The sequence below is a fragment of the Erpetoichthys calabaricus genome, chromosome 5, assembly GCF_900747795.2.
Source record: "Erpetoichthys calabaricus chromosome 5, fErpCal1.3, whole genome shotgun sequence".
Lineage (NCBI taxonomy): Eukaryota > Metazoa > Chordata > Cladistia > Polypteriformes > Polypteridae > Erpetoichthys > Erpetoichthys calabaricus.
Window position 1 is genome coordinate 34,223,422 of NC_041398.2, and position 21,294 is coordinate 34,244,715.

Here is a 21,294-nt window from a genome sequence, read left to right on the forward strand (position 1 = left end):
CCCCTTAACTCAGAAACTTTTTAGAAGCCCTTTTTGGTATGTGTCTACTAGCTTTGCACACCTGCATTTGGGCACTTTCTCCCATTCTTCATGGTAGATCCTCTCAAATTCTTTTATACTGGAATGGAAGCGTCTGTAAACTGCCCTCATGAAGATGTCTCACTCTACAAATGTTCTATGGAGTTTAAGTCTGGTTGGGCAGCCATTTAAGTAAGGACAGTCAGATGCTTACACCTAATGCCACTCCAGCATTCTCTTGACTTTATGCTTTTGGCCATTGTCGTGCTAAATGGAGAACTGTTGCCATAGTCTTATGGTTGTGTGCTTTGATCAAAAACCTCCCTGTATTTGGCTGCATTGATTATTCTATCAATTCTGGCCAGTCTTTTTGACCGTGCCACTAACAAACATACCCACAGAATTATACTGCCATCACCATACCTCACAGTAGAGAGGCAATTGGCAAACTCCAAGTGTGCTGTCATATGCACCTGATTAATGGAGGGCTGCTGAGATAGGCTGTCCTACTGACAGGTCCCCCCATCTCAGCAGACGACTTCTGAAGCGCTGTTAGCATGACTGTTGGTCACAACCCACAACCAAGGCCCTTCTTGCCCAGCTACTGACCCGATGTCCAACTCTAGAGTCCTAGTGATTTCAAACTTTCTCCCTGATGCCACTGCACTCCTGGGAACACACTCAATGCTTTGGAAATGTCTTTTACCTTTGTCCTGCATCACCACTATTTGATTGAAAAGGACTACAGAGAGTTAGATCATTGGACTTCACGCAGTGACATTCAGTGTGAAATTTGGGACCTTATATATATACAGTTTTGAGCCTTCCTAAATGATAACCATTACACATATTCCTGTTATCTGTGTAGAGTGAGCAAGTTCTCCCCAATGTCTGTGAGTTTTCCTCTAATATCTACAAAGATGTGTAAGGTTAACTTGCAGTTCACTAATATCTACAAAGATGTGTAAGGTTAACTTGCAGTTCACTAATATCTACAAAGATGTGTAAGGTTAACTTGCAGTTCAAAATTGGTCTGGCATGAGGGGGCCGCTCTACGTCACCACCACCTGAACAAAGTCCTGCGGTGCCACTTGTGATGTCTGAATGTTTGAAAAGTGAATACCCAACTCTGCCACGAGACTCACTGTGCTGAATCCTTTAATATGACGCATTAAAAAAAAATTCTACTTAAGAACATTCATGTGAGGCCAAAGGGTCTGGGCAGTCTTTTGGAATGGAACCCCTATCGATTTTTTTTCTCCATCTTAACTGGAGTTGGAGTCTTTTTTTTTGTTTTTGTTTTTTTTCTGTCCACCCTGGACGAATGACTTTATTATCAAACTTTCATTATAAACTTAAAAACAAAATCCATATTTAAGGACACTATTTCTCTCTTAAATATATACCTGTCTTATTGAAGAGTACATTATTTATTGAATACTATTTATGCATATTTTTCCTTATCTAATTTTAATTTGTTATTCTGTGCAAGTACCTAAATTCATTGGCATCTTGTAAAACACTTTCATCTACATCCTTTGTATGAAAATGTGCTATAGAAATAAATGTTTAAATCGCCTGGTGCTCCACTCAAGTTTGGTTTCTGGCTTGAGATTAATATGGTCGGTCACTGGTGATTCTGAACATGAGTGGTTTTAAGAATGTCATGCTCTGTTGCTTTATATTTTACATCAGTGATTCTTAACCTTTTTTGAGTCACGGCCCCCATTAAAAATATGATGAAAGCTATGTTGGAACCCCTTCCCCAGAAATATTTACATAAACACAACTTTGCATGAAATTAATATAATGTACTTTATTTATCAAGATTTGATTGTCTCATACATATATGACTTACACAAAGTAGTATTACCCTTTAGGATAAGCAATCTGAAATAACTAGGGGGCTCCGCCCCCTGCTCGCTTCGCTCGCCAACCCCTGGTGTTGGGAAATGACAAAGAGTGTGATGTATGAATGAGATATAGAATAGTGTGAAGGTGTAGATGATGCATATAGAAAGCAAACAATAAAGTGTGTGGCACAGTGTAAAGGTTTATTGGAAAATTTCTTTGTAAACGCCGTTTAAGTGTAAAAGGTAATTCCAGGTCAGAACTTGTAAGGTCAATGAAGATGGTCATTGTCGTGATCAGAGTCAACTTTGTCAGAGCTTAGAAAGAGTTGTCTCTCTCCAGGAAGTAATGCAATGACTTGGGTATTTATGTTTTACACATTAATATTTTTTGGACATAATATAGTGCGTTGTTTTAAAAGGGGCATTTGGTCTAATGAGATTGCTGTTCCAAATATCTCTGTAACTAAGTCGTCGCAGATAAAGGCTTGAGGAATTGTAATAATGTCTGGGTGAAGTCTATTTGTATTGGTGAGTGTACCATCTGCCAGTTGTAATAACCAATTGTTATGATCTGGATGTGGACATCGCATGTTTTGTACTAACTGTATGTTTTGAAAGCAATGCCAATTGTCTGCGTATTTTAAGGTGCACTGAACAATAGCTAATTAAGCACTGTCTAAAATCTCCTCCTAATAAAAGTACCTTTTATCGAAAGGGAATATTATTATTCATCAATGTTTGTAGAAGTTTATGAATGGTGTTGAGTAAGTGACTGGATGCCATTGTACATTCATCAATAATTAACAGTTTTGCAAGACGGATGTCGCGTGCAGTGCTACTGTTCATGTTCATAGTGGATACCGATTATGAATGTAAAGGAGGCAGTCTAATTTGACCCTTTTGACAACAACGTGTAAATGTATTACTTGTATTGCCAGTTGTTTCTTCAGGGAAGTTAAGTGAATGACAATGATTGCAAATGACATTCATTAATCCGAATGAATTTTCCTGAATAGTGGACTCATTATTGAACGCGTTGTCAGCTAACTGGCGCCAGCGTTTAGCAGGAGTCTGTCGTTGATGTCCGTGACCTGTATGTTTTGCTTGTGCCGTTTGAGAGGCGCGTCGTTGTATGTCCAGTATTTGGGACGTGTTGTTTTGGAGCTGTAATCGATTTGCCTGTGCTGTGTGAGAAGCCCGTTGTAGTTTACGGCGTGCATTGTTTGTATTGAGCCTTGCCCGTTTTTGTATGTAGGTCAGTTGAGCTTTCTCTTTTTGGAAACTTGCCTGCTTGTTTTCCGGCATTCCAGATGCGCGGTGTAGACGTCTGAGTTTATTTATTTTGTCCCTTCGCTGTCGTTTCTGTATGTCTGAGACGGGAGGTGTTTCGTTTTGAACCCGTGCCTGTATCGATGCAGCACTGTGAGACACACGCTGCATGCGTCTACGTTCATTTTGTACCCGTGATCGTGAATTCATGACTTGTTTGTTCTTCAGCGTTAGAAATATGGATAAGTAATAAGGAGGATTGCACTCACTGTTAATATGGAGCCTTTTCTGCGGTTGAACGGTTAATAGTGCCTCATTGTAATGAGATCCACCTATGCTGCATAGTGTGAATTGTGTTTGGTCCCGTTATCCGAGCCGTATCGTTTTGTATCCGTGATCGTGAATTCATGACTTGTTTGTTCTTCAGCGTGAGAAATATGGATAAGTAATAAGGAGGATCGCAATCACTGTTAATATGGAGCCTTTTCTGCGGTTGAACGGTTAATAGTGCCACATTGTAATGAGATCCACCTATGCTGCATAGTGTGAACGTGTTGAGATGACGTATGTTTAATACGGACGATTCATTTAGAAATGGGGCTTTGTGTGTCATTTGTTATTTATGTTAGTGTGGTCGTGGGTCTGAATCGTCGTTTTTGTGTACGTTTCGTGTGCTATGTCCGTAGTCTGTCCCGTTTTGTGTCCAATGGGCTTTGTGTGATGCTTGCGGCTTCTTTTTTTTGTGTGGTAGGGGCTTGTTGAATCCTCCTCTTTGTGTGTGTCCCGTTTCGTGTGCAATGGGTTTCGTGACTCCTTTTTTCTGTGGTCTGACTCCTTTTTTCTGTGCGCAGTGCTGCATTTCTTATTTTACGTTGCATTCCATCCGGTTCCCGTTGCTTGTGGGGGGGGGGGGGGGGGGATTTGTGGGGCGCCTGCGCAGTACATCTTTTGCGTCCACGGCCCATTGCCGGATGTCCCTGCGTCCATCCGGTTTATCATTCTCGGTTAGTAATGTGGATAGTAATGTGGATATTCCTATTTTATGCAAAAAGTAATGGCCATTCATTATAATTATGAAATACAATCCTCTTGTGCAAATTAAAACAGATTTACTACTACTATGTTTTGTACTACCATTATTGCTACATCCACTCTAAATCAACAGTACTGTGATGAATAGTGAACATAAATGTTAATTTTTATCTGACCCTCACAGAAACCCTGAAACCCATTCCAAGGACCCCATAGGGGTCTGTGGACCTCAGGTTTTATGATATAAAACCCCTGTTTTATTTCATTCATGCTGACAAGAGTGAGTTTAGTAAGTGGAGTGCTTTTATGCTTATGTGCAGTTTTTGTCTTTGCATCTAATGACTGGCCTGTTGCACAGGTTTTGGATGAAAGTAAAGAAGAGTTAACAGAGATGTGATGAAATATCGGGAATGAAATGCAAGAAAACACTCAAGGTGTTTAGACTTCTGGCCAAAGTCGAAGCAGAGATGTGACGAAATAATAGTTTGGTGGAAAAAAATGTTACTTTAAAATGTGGCCAAAGTCGAAGCAGAGATGTGACGAAATAATAGTTTGGTGGAAAAAAATGTTACTTTAAAATGTATTCTTTGCAATCTTGGATACAATTCAAAGCTTAAGTAAACTTAAAAAAACATAGAAATGCAAAATATACAATGAACAGGTGCAAGAAACGTGTTATTGAACAATATAAAGTAGTACTCATGGGTCTTTCAAATCTTTACACTTTATTATGGATAGACTAGAAAAACAAAAACATTCTGAGATAAAGGAGCTGCTCTTCTTAAATCATCTTGTGTTCGTCTTTGGGACGCATTGCCGATGGAATCTTAGGCATATAAAGTTTAAACAGAGTATCAGGCAATGCTCAGGAATGTCTGGATAAGTACTTCATACTACAATGCAGTGCAAATAGAGCTTGTTTACCTATGCTCTCCATTTGATCGCTCAATCTGTCTATGTATGCATGTATCCATTACATGATCAAAGATGTGTAGCTTATCCTGGCATTAGCCAGTAAAATGTAAAGGCAGAAGTGCTAAATTAGTGTCACAAATGGTCATTTTATGGAACTACAGGTAGGTATCACATACAATAGAATAACAGTCCTGTAGCTTAATGTACATACTAAAATATAAATTCAGTAGATTTGTATTTTAATCAATAAGCATAAAAATTACTACAAACATTAAAAAAAAAACTACATTAAGCACAATTTCTAGCAATGGCCATCTGAATTCTGACTCACCTCAAAATCCATTCTAAACACCAAAGAGCTTGCTCTTCTTGACACACCAGCCTCTAGGTAACTTTCCAAAGTGCAGAGCGTCTCAGGCACATGTGACTAAGAAGGATAGAAGGATTTCTCTGTAATAAATCAAGCTTGGACTCTCCCATTGTTACTAGAGGTGGGGGTTTATTATAGGAAAGAAGAGGCTTTGACCATTACTTGGATGCATTCTTTCTAATAATCTCTTTCTAGTTTAACATGTTGTAACATTTAACAACCAGTTGCCCTTCCTGACACTAACCTTCTCTATTTTTCTGGGCTTGCAATTGTCACCAAGTCGGGGTGGTTTGCTCCCTGGTTACAATTACTTTGTATATATATATATAGATATTGTAAGAAATAAACACAAAAAACAGGATTAAGGGTTGGGGATTCCGTCCCTGTATACTGTAGATTTTCTCCAGTTCAATTTTATGGTTAGGTTTGTGTGCAACAGACAAAAAATTAGTGGCAAGACGGACAATTTATGCAGTGGGAACTTAAATGGGGAAACAGTGCGCTGAGTGTTGTGGGATGGTGACGTCATCACTGGTGGACCGGAGGAAGCGGAGGAACCCAGAAATGACCCGGATATCTGACGAAGAATTCAAGGGGCTGTTTTCTCATTTTTCCTGCCAAAATAAAAAACGCTTGTGTGTGACAATATATATATATATATATATATATATATATATATATATTCACGCCATTCGAAGTCTGTGTCACAATCTGATTGTATGGGTGGTTACCTACCAGGTAACGCTTGTGGTTGGCCAGCAATCTGCTAACATCCGCCACGGTGCCCTCAGTTTGTGAGGAGCAGATCATAGAATGGTTGAAATAGTTTACTGTCAAATAAATGCAAAGAGTACGCGACATGTGTTTCGCCCTCATTCTGGGCTCATCAGGCGTATACACTCCACTGCACTCCCTCTCGGGAATCGAACCTCGGACGTCAGCGGCGATGCCCCTAATGTTGCGCAACGGCGTGTGGTTCGTTTATTTGACAGCATGTAGATCAGGGTAATTACATTCACGGCATTCGAAGTCTGTGTCACAATCTGATTGTATGGGTGGTTACCTACCAGGTAACGCTTGTGGTTGATTACCCCGATGTACATGCTGTCAAATAAACAAACCACATGCCGTGGCGCAATGTTAGGGGCATTGCCTCTGGCGCTGACGTCCGAGGTTCGATTCCCAAGAGGGAGTGCAGTGGAGTGTGTACACCTGATGAGCCCAGAATGAGGGCGAAACACGTGTCGTGTACTCTTTGCATTTATTTGACAGTAAACTATTTCAACCATATATATATATATATATATTATATATATATATATATATATACAGTAGATAGATAGATAGATAGATAGATAGATAGATAGATAGATAGATAGATAGATAGATAAATACTTTATTAATCCCAAGGGGAAATTCACATTCTCCAGCAGCAGCATACTGATACAAAAAACAATATTAAATTAAAGATTGATAATAATGCAGGTAAAAACAGACAATAACTTTGTATAATGTTAACATTTACCCCCCCGGGTGGAATTGAAGAGTCACATAGTTTGGGGGAGGAACGATCTCCTCAGTCTGTAAGTGGAACAGGATGGTGACAACAGTCTGTCGCTGAAGCTGCTCTTCTGTCTTGAGATGATACTATTTAGTGGATGCAGTGGATTCTCCATAATTGATAGGAGCCTGCTCAGCGCCCGTCGCTCTGCCACAGATAGATAGATAGATAGATAGATAGATAGATAGATAGATAGATAGATAGATAGATAGATAGATAGATAGATAGATAGATAGATAGATAGATAGATAGATAGATACTTTATTAATCCCGATGGGAAATTCACATTCTTCAGCAGCAGCATACTGATACAATAAATAATATTAAATTAAAGAATGATAATAATACAGGTGAAAAAAACAGACAATAACTATGTATAATGTTAAATATTAACGTTTACCCCCCCTGGTGGAATTAAAGAGTCGCATAGTTTGGGGGAGGAACGATCTCCTCAATCTGTCTGTGGAGCAGGACAGTGACAGCAGTCTGTCGCTGAAGCTGCTCTTCTGTCTGGAGATGACATTATTTAGTGGATGCAGTGGATTCTCCATAATTGATAGGAGCCTGCTGAGCGCCCTTCGCTCTGCCACAGATGTTAAACTGTCCAGCTCCATGCCAACAATAGAGCCTGCCTTCCTCACCAGTTTGTCCAGGCGTGAGGCGTCTTTCCTCTTAATGCTGCCTCCCCAGCACACCACTGCGTAGAAGAGGGCGCTCGCCACAACTGTTTGATAGAACATCTGCAGCATCTTATTGCAGATGTTGAAGGAAGCCAGCCTTCTAAGGAAGTATAACCGGCTTTGTCCTTTCTTGCACAGCGCATCAGTATTGGCAGTCCAGTCTAATTTATCATCCAGCTGCACTCCCAGATATTTATAGGTCTGCACCATCTGCACACAGTCACCTTTGATGATCACTGGGTCTATGAGGGGTCTGGGCCTCCTAAAATCCACCACCAGCTCCTTGGTTTTGCTGGTGTTCAGGTGTAGGTGGTTTGAGTCGGACCATTTAACAAAGTCATTGATTAGGTCCCTATACTCAGATGTTAAACTGTCCAGCTCCATGCCAACAATAGAGCCTGCCTTCCTCACCAGTTTGTCCAGGCGTGAGGTGTCTTTCTTCTTAATGCTGCCTCCCCAGCACCACCACTGCGTAGAAGAGGGTGCTCGCCACAACCGTCTGATAGAACATCTGCAGCATCTTACTGCAGATGTTGAAGGACGCCAGCCTTCTAAGGAAGTATAACCGGCTCTGTCCGTTCTTACACAGAGCATCAGTATTGACAGTCCAGTCTAATTTATCATCCAGCTGCACTCCCAGGTATTTATAGGTCTGAACCCTCTGCACACAGTCACCTCTGATGATCACGGGGTCCATGAGGGGTCTGGGCCTCCTAAAATCCACCACCAGCACCTTGGTTTTGCTGGTGTTCAGTTGTAGGTGGCTTGAGGCGCACCATTTAACAAAGTCATTGATTAGGTCCCTATACTCCTCCTCATGTCCACTCCTTTTGCAGCCCACAATAGCAGTGTCGTTTGCATGTGGCAGGACTCCGAGTTGTATTGTATATAGGCTGTACAGGACCGGAGAAAGTACAGTCCCCTGTAGCGCTCCTGTGTTGCTGACCACAATGTCAGACGTGCAGTTCCCAAGACGCACATACTGAGGTCTGTCTTTAAGATAGTCTACGATCCATGCCACCAGGTATGAATCTACTCCCATGTCTGTCAGCTTGTCCCTTAGGAGCAGAGGTTGGATTGTGTTGAAGGCGCTAGAGAAGTCTAGAAACATAATTCTTACAGCACCACTGCCTCTGTCCAAGTGGGAGAGGGATTGGTGTAGCATATAGATGATGGCATCCTCCGCTCCCACCTTCTCCTGATATGCAAACTGCAGAGGGTCGAGGGCATGTTGAACCTGTGGCCTCAGTTGGTGAAGCAGCAGCCTCTCCATTGTCTTCATCACATGTGATGTCAGAGCAACAGGCCGGAAGTCATTCAGCTCACTAGGACGTGATACCTTTGGGACTGGGGTGATGCAAGATGTTTTCCAAAGCCTCGGAACTCTCCCCTGTTCCATGCTCAGGTTGAAGATGCGCTGTAGAGGACCCCCCAGCTCCGATGCACAGACCTTCAGCAGTCGTGGCGATACTCCATCTGGACCCACTGCTTTGCTGGCACGAAGTCTCCTCAGCTCTCTGCTCACCTGAGCTGTTGTAATTATGGGTGGGGATGTCTCTCCTATGCTGGTATCAGCAGAAGGATGTGTGGAGGGTGCAGTACTCCAAGGTGAGAGCGAGAGTGGGTTAGGGTGGTCAAACCTGTTAAAGAAGATGTTCATTTGGTTTGCTCTCTTCACGTCTCTCTCGATGGTTGCACCCCGCTTCGAGTTGCAGCCAGTTATAATCTTCATCCCATCCCACACTTCCTTCATGCTGTTATTCTGCAACTTCTGCTCCAGCTTTCTCCTGTACTGCTCCTTCGCTGCCCTGAGTTGGACTCGGAGTTCCTTCTGCATGCACTTGAGCTCATGCTGATCATCGCCTTTAAAAGCCCTTTTCTTCTGGCTCAAAAGGCCCTTGATGTCACTTGTAATCCATGGCTTGTTGTTAGCATAGCAGAGTACAGTTCTTACTGGAACTACAATGTCCATACAGAAGTTGATGTAGTCGGAAGTGCAGTCAACAACCTCCTCAATGTTCTCACTATGTGATCCCTGCAGGATAATCCAGTCCGTAGTTCCAAAGCATTCTCTCAGAGCCTTCTCTGCCTCTGGGGACCACTTCCTGAATGAACGTGTGGTTGTAGGTAGGACCCTCATTCTTGGTTTGTAGTGAGGCTGAAGCAGAACCAGGTTATGATCTGCTTTCCCAAGCGCAGGCAGCAGGGTGGCGCTGTATGCGTCTTTAATGTTTGCATACAGTAAATCAATAGTCTTATTTCCCCGGGTGTTACAGTCCACATACTGGGAGAATGCAGGTAATGTTTTGTCCAGCGTCAAATGGTTAAAGTCTCCAGCGATTAGCACAAGCACCTCAGGGTGCTGCTTTTGTAACTTAGCAACAGCAGAATGGATGATGTCACTCACTGTCTCCACATTCGCCCGAGGAGGGATGTAAACGATAACCACAATGACATGTCCAAACTCTCTGGGCAAGTAATAGGGACACAAACTTACGGCCAACAGTTCGATGTCCCTGCAGCAAGTGGAGATTTTGAAGTTAACATGTCCAGAGTTACACCACCATGTATTGACATAGAGAGCGAGTCCTCCTCCTTTGTGCTTCCCGCAGGTACTTGCATCTCTGTCCGCTCTAACTGTGCTAAACCCGGGTAGCTCCATGTTAGCATCTGGGATGGTGGTAGTTAGCCACGTTTTGCAAAAGCACAACAAACTGCATTCTCTGTAGGTTCTGACATTTTTCATCAGCGCAGCCAGTTCGTCGATATATATATATATATATATATATATATATGTATGTGGTTCGTTTATACCTCGTGTCTTCATATTAAACTTTTATCTCGCGAATATGTTATTGCAATCCGCAGCGGGAGCGTTTCTATAAACTTAATTTAAACTTACGTTTTACACCGTGCTTTGTTTCCCTTATGAAGATGCTTGTATGCTTCACTCGCTCGCTTCTTATTGTTTCGCTCCCTTCTCAATTGTTTAATGAATTTTTTGTTCTTCGCTGTTTGTGGCTCTTCCTTCATTTCTCCCTACTGCGTTCACAGTATTTTCACGTGATTACGTGGGAGGCGTGATGACGTGACACTCAACTCCGCCTCCCACGGCCATGGAGTTGCCGTCCATTACAGTATATTTTCAAAAAAAGAGGTTCCAGTTATGACCATTACGCGTTGAATTTCGAAATGAAACCTGCCTAACTTTTGTAAGTAAGCTGTAAGGAATGAGCCTGCCAAATTTCAGCCTTCTACCTACACGGGAAGTTGGAGACTTAGTGATGAGTCAGTCAGTGAGGGCTTTGCCTTTTATTAGTATAGATTGAGAATTGTCAAATAAAGAGACTTTTTGAAGAAAAACAACTCAGAAGACAGTGCAGCTTTTACAATATTAATGCCATTTGAGGTAAAACAAGTGATTATATTGTTCATTTATTTAGCAAAAAAGTCACTAAAAATGCTTGAAATATTTTGATATTTCAAGCAAAGTCTAGTTAAAGGTATTTGCAGAGGTGAGTTTTTATGCTTCTATCTTTTCAATTTTTCTACTTCACTTTCATAATCTTTACAAATTAAAGCAGCTCATTGAAAAGCTCTTTAAGAAGGGGGACTGGAGGGTGTGTTCCAACTACAGAGGGATCACACTCCTCAGCCTCCCTGGAAAAGTCTATTCGGGGGTCCTGGAGAGGAGGGTCCATCGGATAGTCGAACCACGGATTCAGGAGGAACAGTGTGGTTTTCGTCCTGGTCATGGAACAGTGGAACAGCTCTACACCCTTAGCAGGGTCCTGGAGGGTGCATGGGAGTTTGCCCAAACAGTCTACATGTGTTTTGTGGACTTAGAAAAGGCGTTCGACCGTGTCCCTCTGGGAATCCTGTTGGGGGTACTCCAAGAGTATGGGGTACCGGACCCCCTGATAAGGGCTGTTCAGTCCCTGTACAATCATTGTCAGATCTTGGTCCACATTGTTGGCAGTAAGTCAAACCCATTTCCAGTGAGAGTTGGACTCCGCCAGGGCTGCCCTTTGTCACCAATTCTGTTCATAACTTCTATGGACAGAATTTCTAGGCGCAGCCAGGGCGTTGAGGGGGTCCGGTTTAGTGGACTCAGGATTGGGTCACTGGTTTTTGCAGATGATGTTGTCCTGTTTGCTTCATCAAGCCGTGATCTTCAGCTCTGTCTGGATCAGTTCACAGCTGAGTGTGAAGCGGCTGGGATGGGAATCAGCACCTCCAAATCCGAGACCATGGTCCTCAACCGAAAAAGGGTGGAATGCCCTTTTCCTGCAGAAAAGTGGAGGAGTTCAAGTATCTCAGGATCTTGTTCACGAGTGAGGGAAGAATGCAGCGTGAGATCGACAGGCGGATCGGCGCAGCATCCGCAGTAATGTGGGGTCTGCATCGGTCTGTCATGGTGAAAAAGGAGCAGAGCCACAAGGCAAAGCTCTCAATTTACCAGTCAATCTACGTTCCTACCCTCACCTATGGTCAAAGAACGAGATCGCGAATACAAGCAGCTGAAATGAGTTTCCTCCGCAGGGTGTCTGGGCTTTCCCTTAAAGATAGGGTGAGAAGCTCAGTTATCCGGGAGGGGCTCAGAGTAGAGCCGCTGCTCCTCCGCATCGAGAGGAGTCAGATGAGGTGGCTCGGGCATCTGATCAGGATGTCTCCTGGACGCCTCCCTGGTGAGGTGTTCCGGGCAAGTCTAACCGGGAGGAGGCCCCGGGGAAGTTCCAGGACACGCTGGAGGGACTATGTCTCTCGGCTGGCCTGGGAACGCCTTGGGATTCTCTCGGAAGAGCTAGAAGAAGTGGCCAGGGAGAGGGGAGTCTGGGCATCTCTGCTCAAGCTGCTGCCCCCGTGACCCGACCTCGGATAAGTGGAAGAGGATGGATGGATGGATTAAAAAGCTGAATAACTCCTTAATTTTAAATCCGGTAACCATACTTGACTTGTCAATTTATTTGAAACCATAAAGAAATAAGCATATATACCATAGTGAATACTCCACAAATAACTAGACGACTTTGTAGCATTATTGGCTTCAAGGACATCTATGGTAAGTGCTGGCAGGCAGTGTGGTGGGGTGGTTAAGGCTTTGGAGTTCAAACCTGGAGGTTGTGGGGTCAAATCCAGCTCCTCACACTGTGTGACCTTGAGCAAGTCACTTGACCAACCTGTGCTCCAACTGGAAAACCAAACAGTAATGTAACCAATTACGTCATAAATGTTATAAGTAACCTTGGATAAAGGCGTCAAATAAATGTAAATGCACAGTGTTTTGAACTTGCCTTACAGGCAGTTTATTTCTGATAGCACCTACCATTTTTCTAAAGAAAATAAAACTGTTGAAAAGCAAAAATGTCTATAACTAGAAACTTTCTTAAGTTTAATTCTAAAATTTAAAATATTTTTAAAGCAAAATCTGAGGGAGGAGCTGGCAAATTAAATCTAAGAGGCAGATGCAAAGCATGAAGAGGAGACCAACTGTGAAGCAGAAGTCAGAGGAAAGTACGATGGAGAAAAAGCCACCAAGGTAACAGCAGGAAACATCTTAGATAACCGAGAAGAGCGAGTGGTCAATCTGGTATAAAAGAAGCCCCAATAAATTAGGCAGGCTTGAGTTAATTAGATAATGTGGCAGGAATAATGATGTTCTGGCATGTTGGTGAAAGATAGCACTGCGTAAAGTAAGAGCATCAGGAGATGAGAGAAACAAAACCAGGGAATGGCAGGCATATTAGGCCAAAAACTACCAAAGTTCAATATTGAATCTTAACAACTACAGTGATATTAAACATCCAAATCCACTGTAAAAATAGGTACTGTATCTAGAAACTTTGTTGTCAGGCATAGAGCTCCACCAAGTCATCATCAGCCATTAAAAATACACAAAAGGGCAATGCCTATGATAAACAAAAATGACAAGAGAAAAATAATAGTTAAAATTACATTGAATGTTAAAATGGATTCTATATTTCAAAAACACCCAAATCATTCCTAATTATACCTTTTGTCCAATACTTCTGGGATAGGGCAGGCCGCCTGTGATGCTATAATGGAATAATCATAGTCAAACAACGCATGTATTGGTGTGATCTCATGATTTCTAGGAAAGATGCCAATTCCTGCAACAAACAGAATTGTGTCCAGAAAGTTCAGGAAGTGGATGAATGGACAAAAGTTTAAACCTCAATATTCTATACTTTTCATTTAAAATGTTTATTTTCTTCCAGAAACACTTACTTTGAATGTTATTTGTATCCAATCTGACTACTTTATGTAGGCATAAAGAGATTTATTCAAATAAAAGAGTTTTAAAGTGAGTTTAGCTTTTTGTCAGAGATGGCAGTAGTTACACAGGGAGTTCCGCAGGCCTCTGTCTTGGGGCCGCTCCTCTTTCTCATCTACATCTACCCAATAGGTAATATCTTTTGACATCATGGCATCTAATTTCACTGTTATGCTGATGACTCACAGCTTTATTTATCTACTAAAGCTACCTCTTGTTTTCCCTCAAAATATTCTTAATGCATGTCTCCAAGACACAAAGCCATGGATAATTCATAATTTTCTCCAACTAAATAGCTTCAGTGACAGACTGCTGTCACTGTCCTGCTCCACTGACAGACTGAGGAGATCGTTCCTCCCCCAAACTATGCGACTCTTCAATTCCACCCGGGGGGGTAAACGTTAACATTATTCAAAGTTATTGTCTGTTTTTACCTGCATTTTTATTACTCTTTAATTTAATATTGTTTTTTGTATCAGTATGCTGCTGCTGGAGTATGTGAATTTCCCCTTGGGATTAATAAAGTATCTATCTATCTATCTATCTATCTATCTATCTATCTATCTATCTATCTATCTATCTATCTATCTATCTATCTATCTATCTATCTAGCAAATAAACTTAGGTGTACCTCATTGTTTCTAAATCTACACTCACTTATATTAACAGTTCTTCCATTTTAATTAACAACACTGTTACACACATCTCTTCTCAGGTTAAGAGTCAGCATTCTAAAGAGTATTCTCTCTTTTTCATCTCACATAAGTAATGTTTCTCAGACTGCCTTTTTTAATCTCCAAAACATTTCTAGACTCCATCTTTCTCTTACTCATCCCAAGTCACTTTATGCATAGATTACTGCAATGCCATTCTATCTGGTATCCCCAAAAACGTATGCGAGGATAATTACTTGTTCTCTGAAAATATTACTCCTATTCTCTCCCAACTTCATTGGCTCCCTGTCTACTCCCAAATACAATTCAAAATACTGCTCTTAATATTTAAAGTTCTCCGCAATCTTGTTCTTCCCTATCTCACTGATCTCCTATAGACTTACACTCCCTCTCCCTCAGATCCTCATTTGCATCTTTACTTTCTGTACCGCACATCAAACTCAGTTCTATTTGTGGAAGAGCATTCTCTCATAGTGCTCCTCAGCTCACTATCACTCATCCACCCCCGGGGCCCTGCCACCAAGGAGTTTTTTGACCACCTCGGTGACCTCAGTCCCAGAGATGGGAGAGCCCACCTCCAAGTCCCCAGGCTCTGCTTCCTCATTGGAAGGCATGTTAGTGGGATTGAGGAGGTCTTCGAAGTACTCCCCCCACCGACCCACAACATCCTGAGATGAGGTCAGCAGCGCACGATCCCCACCATACACAGTGTTGACACTGCACCACTTCCCCCTCCTGAGATGCCGGATGGTGGACCAGAATCTCCTTGAAGCCGTCCAGAAGTCGTTCTCCATGGCCTCCCTAAAATCCTCCCATGCCCGAGATTTTGGGAGGAATGGCCCCCCCGATCTGAACCCGAGCAGTGTTTTGTTATTGGACTTCTGTGCTCGTCACAGATTGTCCATAACGAACACCATGTTCAAGCATAGGGGTGTTCATATGTGCACTTGGCACACGGACACCCTAGGCCTCAGTTCGATGATCGACTTTGTGGTCGTGTCGTCGGACTTGCGGCCACATGTCTTGGACACTCGGGTGAAGAGAGTGGCGGAGCTGTCAACTGATCACCACCTGGTGGTGAGTTGGCTTCGATGGTGGGGGAGGATGCCGGTCAGGCGTTGTAGGCCCAAACGTGTTGTGAGGGTCTGCTGGGAACATCTAGCAGAGCCCCCTGTCAGAAGTAGCTTCAACTCCCACCTCCGGCAGAACTTCAACCACATCCCGAGGGAGGTGGGGGACATTGAGTCCGAATGGGCCATGTTCCGTGCCTCTATTGTTGAGGCAGCTGACCGGAGCTGTGGCCATAAGGTGGTCGGTGCCTGTCGTGGCGGCAATCCCCAAACCCGTTGGTGGACACCGGCAGTGAAGGATGCCGTCGAGCTGAAGAAGGAGTCCTACCGGTCCCTTTTGTCCTGTGGGACACTGGAGGCAGCTGATAGGTACCGGCAGGCCAAGCAGAATGCAGCTTTGGTGGTTGCTGAGGCAAAAACTCGGGCGTGGGAGGAGTTCGGGGAGGCCATGGAGAACGACTTTCGGATGGCTTCGAGGAGATTCAGGTCCACCATCTGGCGTCTCAGGAAGGGGAAGCAGTGCAGTGTCAACACTGTATATGGTGGGGATGGTGCGCTGCTGACCTCAACTCGGGACGTTGTGGGTCGGTGGGGGGAGTACTTCGAAGACCTACTCAATCCCATTAACATGCCTTCCAATGAGGAAGCAGAGCCTGGGGACTCAGAGGTGGGCTCCCCCATCTCTGGGACTGAGGTCACCGAGGTGGTCAAAAAACTCCTTGGTGGCAAGGCCATGGGGGTGGATGAGATACGCCCAGAGTTCCTCAAGGCTCTGGATGTTGTAGGACTGTCTTGGTTGACACGCCTCTGCAACATCGCATGAATATCAGGGACAGTGCCTCTGGATTGGCAGACTGGGGTGGTGGTCCCCCTCTTTAAGAAAGGGGGATCGGAGGGTGTGTTCCAACTACAGAGGGATCACACTCCTCAGCCTCCCTGGAAAAGTCTATTCAGGGAGGGTCTGTCGGATAGTCGAGCCTCGGATTGAGGAGGAACAGTGTGGTTTTCGTCCTGGTCGCGGAACAGTGGACCAGCTCTATACCCTTAGCAGGGTCCTGGAGGGTGCATGGGAGTTTGCCCAACCAGTCTACATGTGTTTTGTGGACTTGGAAAAGGCATTCGACCGTGTCCCTCGGGGAATCCTGTGGGGGGGTACTCCGAGAGTATGGGGTACCGGACCCCTTGATAAGGGCTGTTCGGTCCCTGTACGATCGTTGCCAGAGCCTGGTCCGCATTGCCGGCAGTAAGTCAAACCCGTTTCCAGTGAGAGTTGGACTCCGCCAGGGCTGCCCTTTGTCACCGATTCTGTTCATAACTTTTATGGACAGAATTTCTAGGCGCAGCCAAGGCATTGAGGGGGTCCGATTTGGTGGGCTCAGGATTGGATCACTGCTTTTTGCAGATGATGTTGTCCTGTTTGCTTCATCAGGCCGTGATCTTCAGCTCTCTCTGGATCAGTTTGCAGCCGAGTGTGAAGCAGCTGGGATGAGAATTAGCACCTCCAAATCCGAGACCATGGTCTCAGCCGGAAAAGGGTGGAGTGCCCTCTCAGGGTTGGTAGCGAGATCCTGCCCCAAGTGGAGGAGTTCAAGTATCTCGGGGTCTTGTTCACGAGTGAGGGAAGAATGGAGCGTGAGATCGACAGGCGGATCGGTGCGGCATCCGCAGTAATGCGGGCGCTGCATCGGTCTGTCGTGGTGAAAAAGGAGCTGAGCCGCAAGGCGAAGCTCTCAATTTACCAGTCGATCTATGTTCCTACCCTCACCTATGGTCATGAGCTATGGGTAGTGACCGAAAGAACGAGATCGCGAATACAAGCTCAGTCATTTGGGAGGGGCTCAGAGTAGAGCCGCTGCTCCTCCGCATCGAGAGGAGTCAGATGAGGTGGCTCGGGCATCTGATCAGGATGCCTCCTGGACGCCTCCCTGGTGATGTGTTCTGGGCACGTCTAACCGGGAGGAGGCCCCGGGGAAGACCCAGGACACGCTGGAGGGACTATGTCTCTCGACTGGCCTGGGAACGCCTTGGGATTCTCTCGGAAGAGCTAGAAGAAGTGGCCAGGGAGAGGGAAGTCTGGGCATCTCTGCTCAAGCTGCTGCCCCCGCGACCCGATCTCGGATCAGCGGGAGACAATGGATGGATGGATGGCCCGAGTTTTTGTCTCAGCAAACACCGAAGCCACATTCCCCTTGGCCAGTCGGTACCTATGAGCTCCCTCCAGAATCCCACAGGACAAAAAGGTCCTGTAGGACTCCTTCTTCAGCTTGACGGCATCCCTGGTGTCCACCAACGGGTTCGGGGATTGCCGCCATGACAGGCACCAACCACCATACGGCCATAGCTCCGGTCAGCTGCCTCAACAACAGAGGCACGGAACATGGCCCATTCGGACTCAATGTCCCCCATCTCCCTCGGGACGTAGTCAAAGTTCTGCTGGAGGTGGGAGTTGAAGCTACTTCTGACAGGGGACTCTGCCAGATGTTCCCAGCAGACCCTCACAATACGTTTGGGCCTACCAGACCTTACAGGCATCCTCCTCCACCATCGAAGCCAACTCACCACCAGGTGGTGATCAGTTGACAGCTCTGCCCCTCTCTTCGCCCTAGTGTCCAAGACATCTGGCCGCAAATCTGATGACATGACCACTAAGTATATAATCAAACTGAGGCCTAGGGTGTCCTGGTGCCATCGAATGGACATCGGGGACAGTGCCTCTGAATTGGCAGACTGGGGTGGTGGTCCCTCTCTTTAAGAAAGGGGGGTGTGTTCCAACTACAGAGGGATCACTCTCCTCCGCCTCACTGGAAAAGTCTATTTGGGGTTCCTGGAGAGGAGGGTCCATCAGATAGTCAAACCTCGGTTTTCATCCTAGTCGTGGAACAGTGGACCAGCTCTGCACCCTTGGCAGGGTCCTGGAGGGTGCATGGGAGTTTGCCCAACCAGTCTACATGTGTTTTGTGGCCTTGGAAAAGGTGTTCGACTGTGTCCCTCAGGGAATCCTGTTGGGGGTGCTCCAGAAGTATGGGGTACCGGATCCCCTGATAAGGGCTGTTCGGTCCCTGTACAATTGGTGTCAGAGCTTGGTCCGCATTGCCGACAGTAAGTCGAACCTGTTTCCAGTGAGAGTTGGACTCTGCCAGGCCTGCCCTTTGTCTCCGATTCTGTTCATAACTTTTATGGACAGAATTTCTACGCGGGAGATCGACAGGCGGATCGGTGCGGCATCCACAGTGATGCAGGCTCTGCATCAATCTGTTGTGATGAAAAAGGAGCTGAGCCAAAAGGCAAAGCTCTCAATTTACCGATCAATCTACGTTCCTACCCTCACCTATGGCCATGAGTGACCAAAAGAATGAGATCGCGAATACAAGCGGCTGAAATGAGTTTCCTCCACAGGGTGACTGGGCTTTCCCTTCAAGATACAATGAGAAGCTCAGTCATCCGGGAGGAGCTCAGAGTAGAGCCACTGCTCCTCTGCATCGAGAGGAGTCAGATGAGGTGGCTTGGGCATCTGATCTGGATGCCTCCTGGACGCTTCCCTGATGAGGTGTTCTGGGCATGTCTAACCGGGAGGAGGTCCTGGGAAAAACCCAGGACACGCTGGAGGGACTATGTCTCTCGACTGGCCTGGGAACGCCTCGGGATTCCCCCGGAAGAGCTAGAAGAAGTGGCGAGGAAGAGGGAAGTCTGGGCATCTCTGCTCAAGCTGACACCCCCGCGACCCGATCTCGGATAAGCGGAAGAGGATGTATGGATGGATGGATGGATGGGTGGATGATGTCTTTATTAGATGATCCTATTAGTAATATAGTCGAATAAAAACAAAAGTGTTAACTAATTTTTTTAGGATTTTGTAATGTTATAAGAGGTCTATTTTTTGCAAGAATAGACTGCATATTCAAGTAACCATTTAACTGCTGAACTATTTTTTCTAGAATTATACTAAAAAAGGTAGGTTAGAATTAGGTCTAAAGTTGTCAAAGACATAGGAGTCTAGATTATTTTTCTTGAGCAGAGATTTAACTATTTTTAAATATTTTAACTATCTGACAATCTGGGAAGACTCAAATCTAAAGATGAATTAAGAATGCCAAGTACAATAAAACTATGCACTGTAGCAGTTAAGGCTTTTGTCCACCTCTTGAACCCTCAGGTACCACTCTGATAACCAGGTGAAAGTATAATAAATCTTCTTTTTATTATACCACAGTGCACAAAGCACGCCACACACCACACTCATATAACTACAATAACTCTCTCAATAAACCAATCCTCCTCGCCCAGACACATCGCCATCCTACCTCCCAGCTCAGCTCAGTGTTCTGGACTTCCCACAATCCTTTTATAGCCCCTGACCCGGAAGTGGTTCCTGGCCAAACCCACAAGTCCGTTTTCCTTCCAGGTCAGGGCAAACAGTCCTTTTCTTCACCCCGGGAACACGTCGTTTCTTCCGGACACGTGATGCTGACGCACTCCCGGGTTATAGGGCATACAAGAGCCCACTAGCCCCCCTACAGCGACTCCCGGTGGCCCCCAAGGTATCCAGCAGGGCTGGGTGTATAAACTACAAAGTCCATGTGGCCCTGCTGGCATTCAGGGCACCATCATGCTGTCCGGAGGGCTCCTCCTAGCGGCCTGGGGGTGGTGACCGGAGTCTGTAGCTGGTCGTCCATCACAGCACTTTGGAGGCTTCTTTGAAAAACCCTGTTCAGACTGAGTCAAGGACACAAGTGGAGGGTTTTACTTGAGTAATTATTTAAAGATGTTCAAGTAAACCTTCTGGAGTGAAACAATTTAATTTATTGAAACGAGCATTCCAAGGTTCGACAGGATTAACTTTGGAGGGATGTTTTATATTACACCTAATATTGTTTATTTTGTGTTTAAAAAATGCAGCAAAATCTTTCAGTGTTTGCTTTAAGCTTTCAGGAGGTAATCCATTGAGGAAGCTGGGTTTTCAAGACAATCAATAGTTGAAAATAATACTTGGATTTCCTGCATTAAAAAGTAAGATAGTGTTTTAAAACAGTCCCTCAAAACAATTATACAGTGCCTTGTAAAAGTATTCATCCCCCTCAGTGTTTTTCCTGTTTGGTCGCATTATAATCTTGAACTAAAATATATATTTGGGGGGGTGTAGCACCATTTGATTTACATAGCATGCCTACCACAGTGAAGGTGCAAAATGTTTTTTATTGTGACACAAACATTATTCTCATAATGTACTTTCGCTTGGCACTGTATACCAAATAGTCAACCAGCTCCTTCCTCCTCTGACATCTTGAAGGTCCCTTACCAGTGCACAAGGAGCTTGGAGTGAGATGTGGGGACAAGGACCATGCCCCAATCCCTGGACAGCAGAGCTATGATTATAAAGCTGAGCCTGAGTGTGCTGCATACCATTGGGATGGTCTTTCATAGTCACTTAATTTAGCAACATTGTTGATGATGTTTTAGGTGAAGGGCGTTGCTTTCTCCTCCCAGCCCCCCCTGATTAAACTGAGCAATCCCCGTGGCTGTCTCCCATAAAGCAGGTCAAAGGGAGAAAATCCACCGA

At 44.7% G+C, this 21,294-nt stretch overlaps 1 protein-coding gene across 1 annotated transcript in view; it reads right to left on the reverse strand.

Annotated features, from left to right (window-relative positions):
• LOC127527806 (uncharacterized) overlaps window positions 1-5,748 on the reverse strand; it is a 46,865-nt gene extending 41,117 nt beyond the window's left edge. The window contains exon 1 of the mRNA XM_051927665.1: window positions 5,419-5,748. Within this exon, the coding sequence (XP_051783625.1) occupies window positions 5,419-5,430 (12 nt within the window). The 5' untranslated portion in view covers window positions 5,431-5,748. The remainder of the gene's footprint in view (window positions 1-5,418) is intronic.
• Between the last annotated feature and the right edge of the window lie 15,546 nt (window positions 5,749-21,294).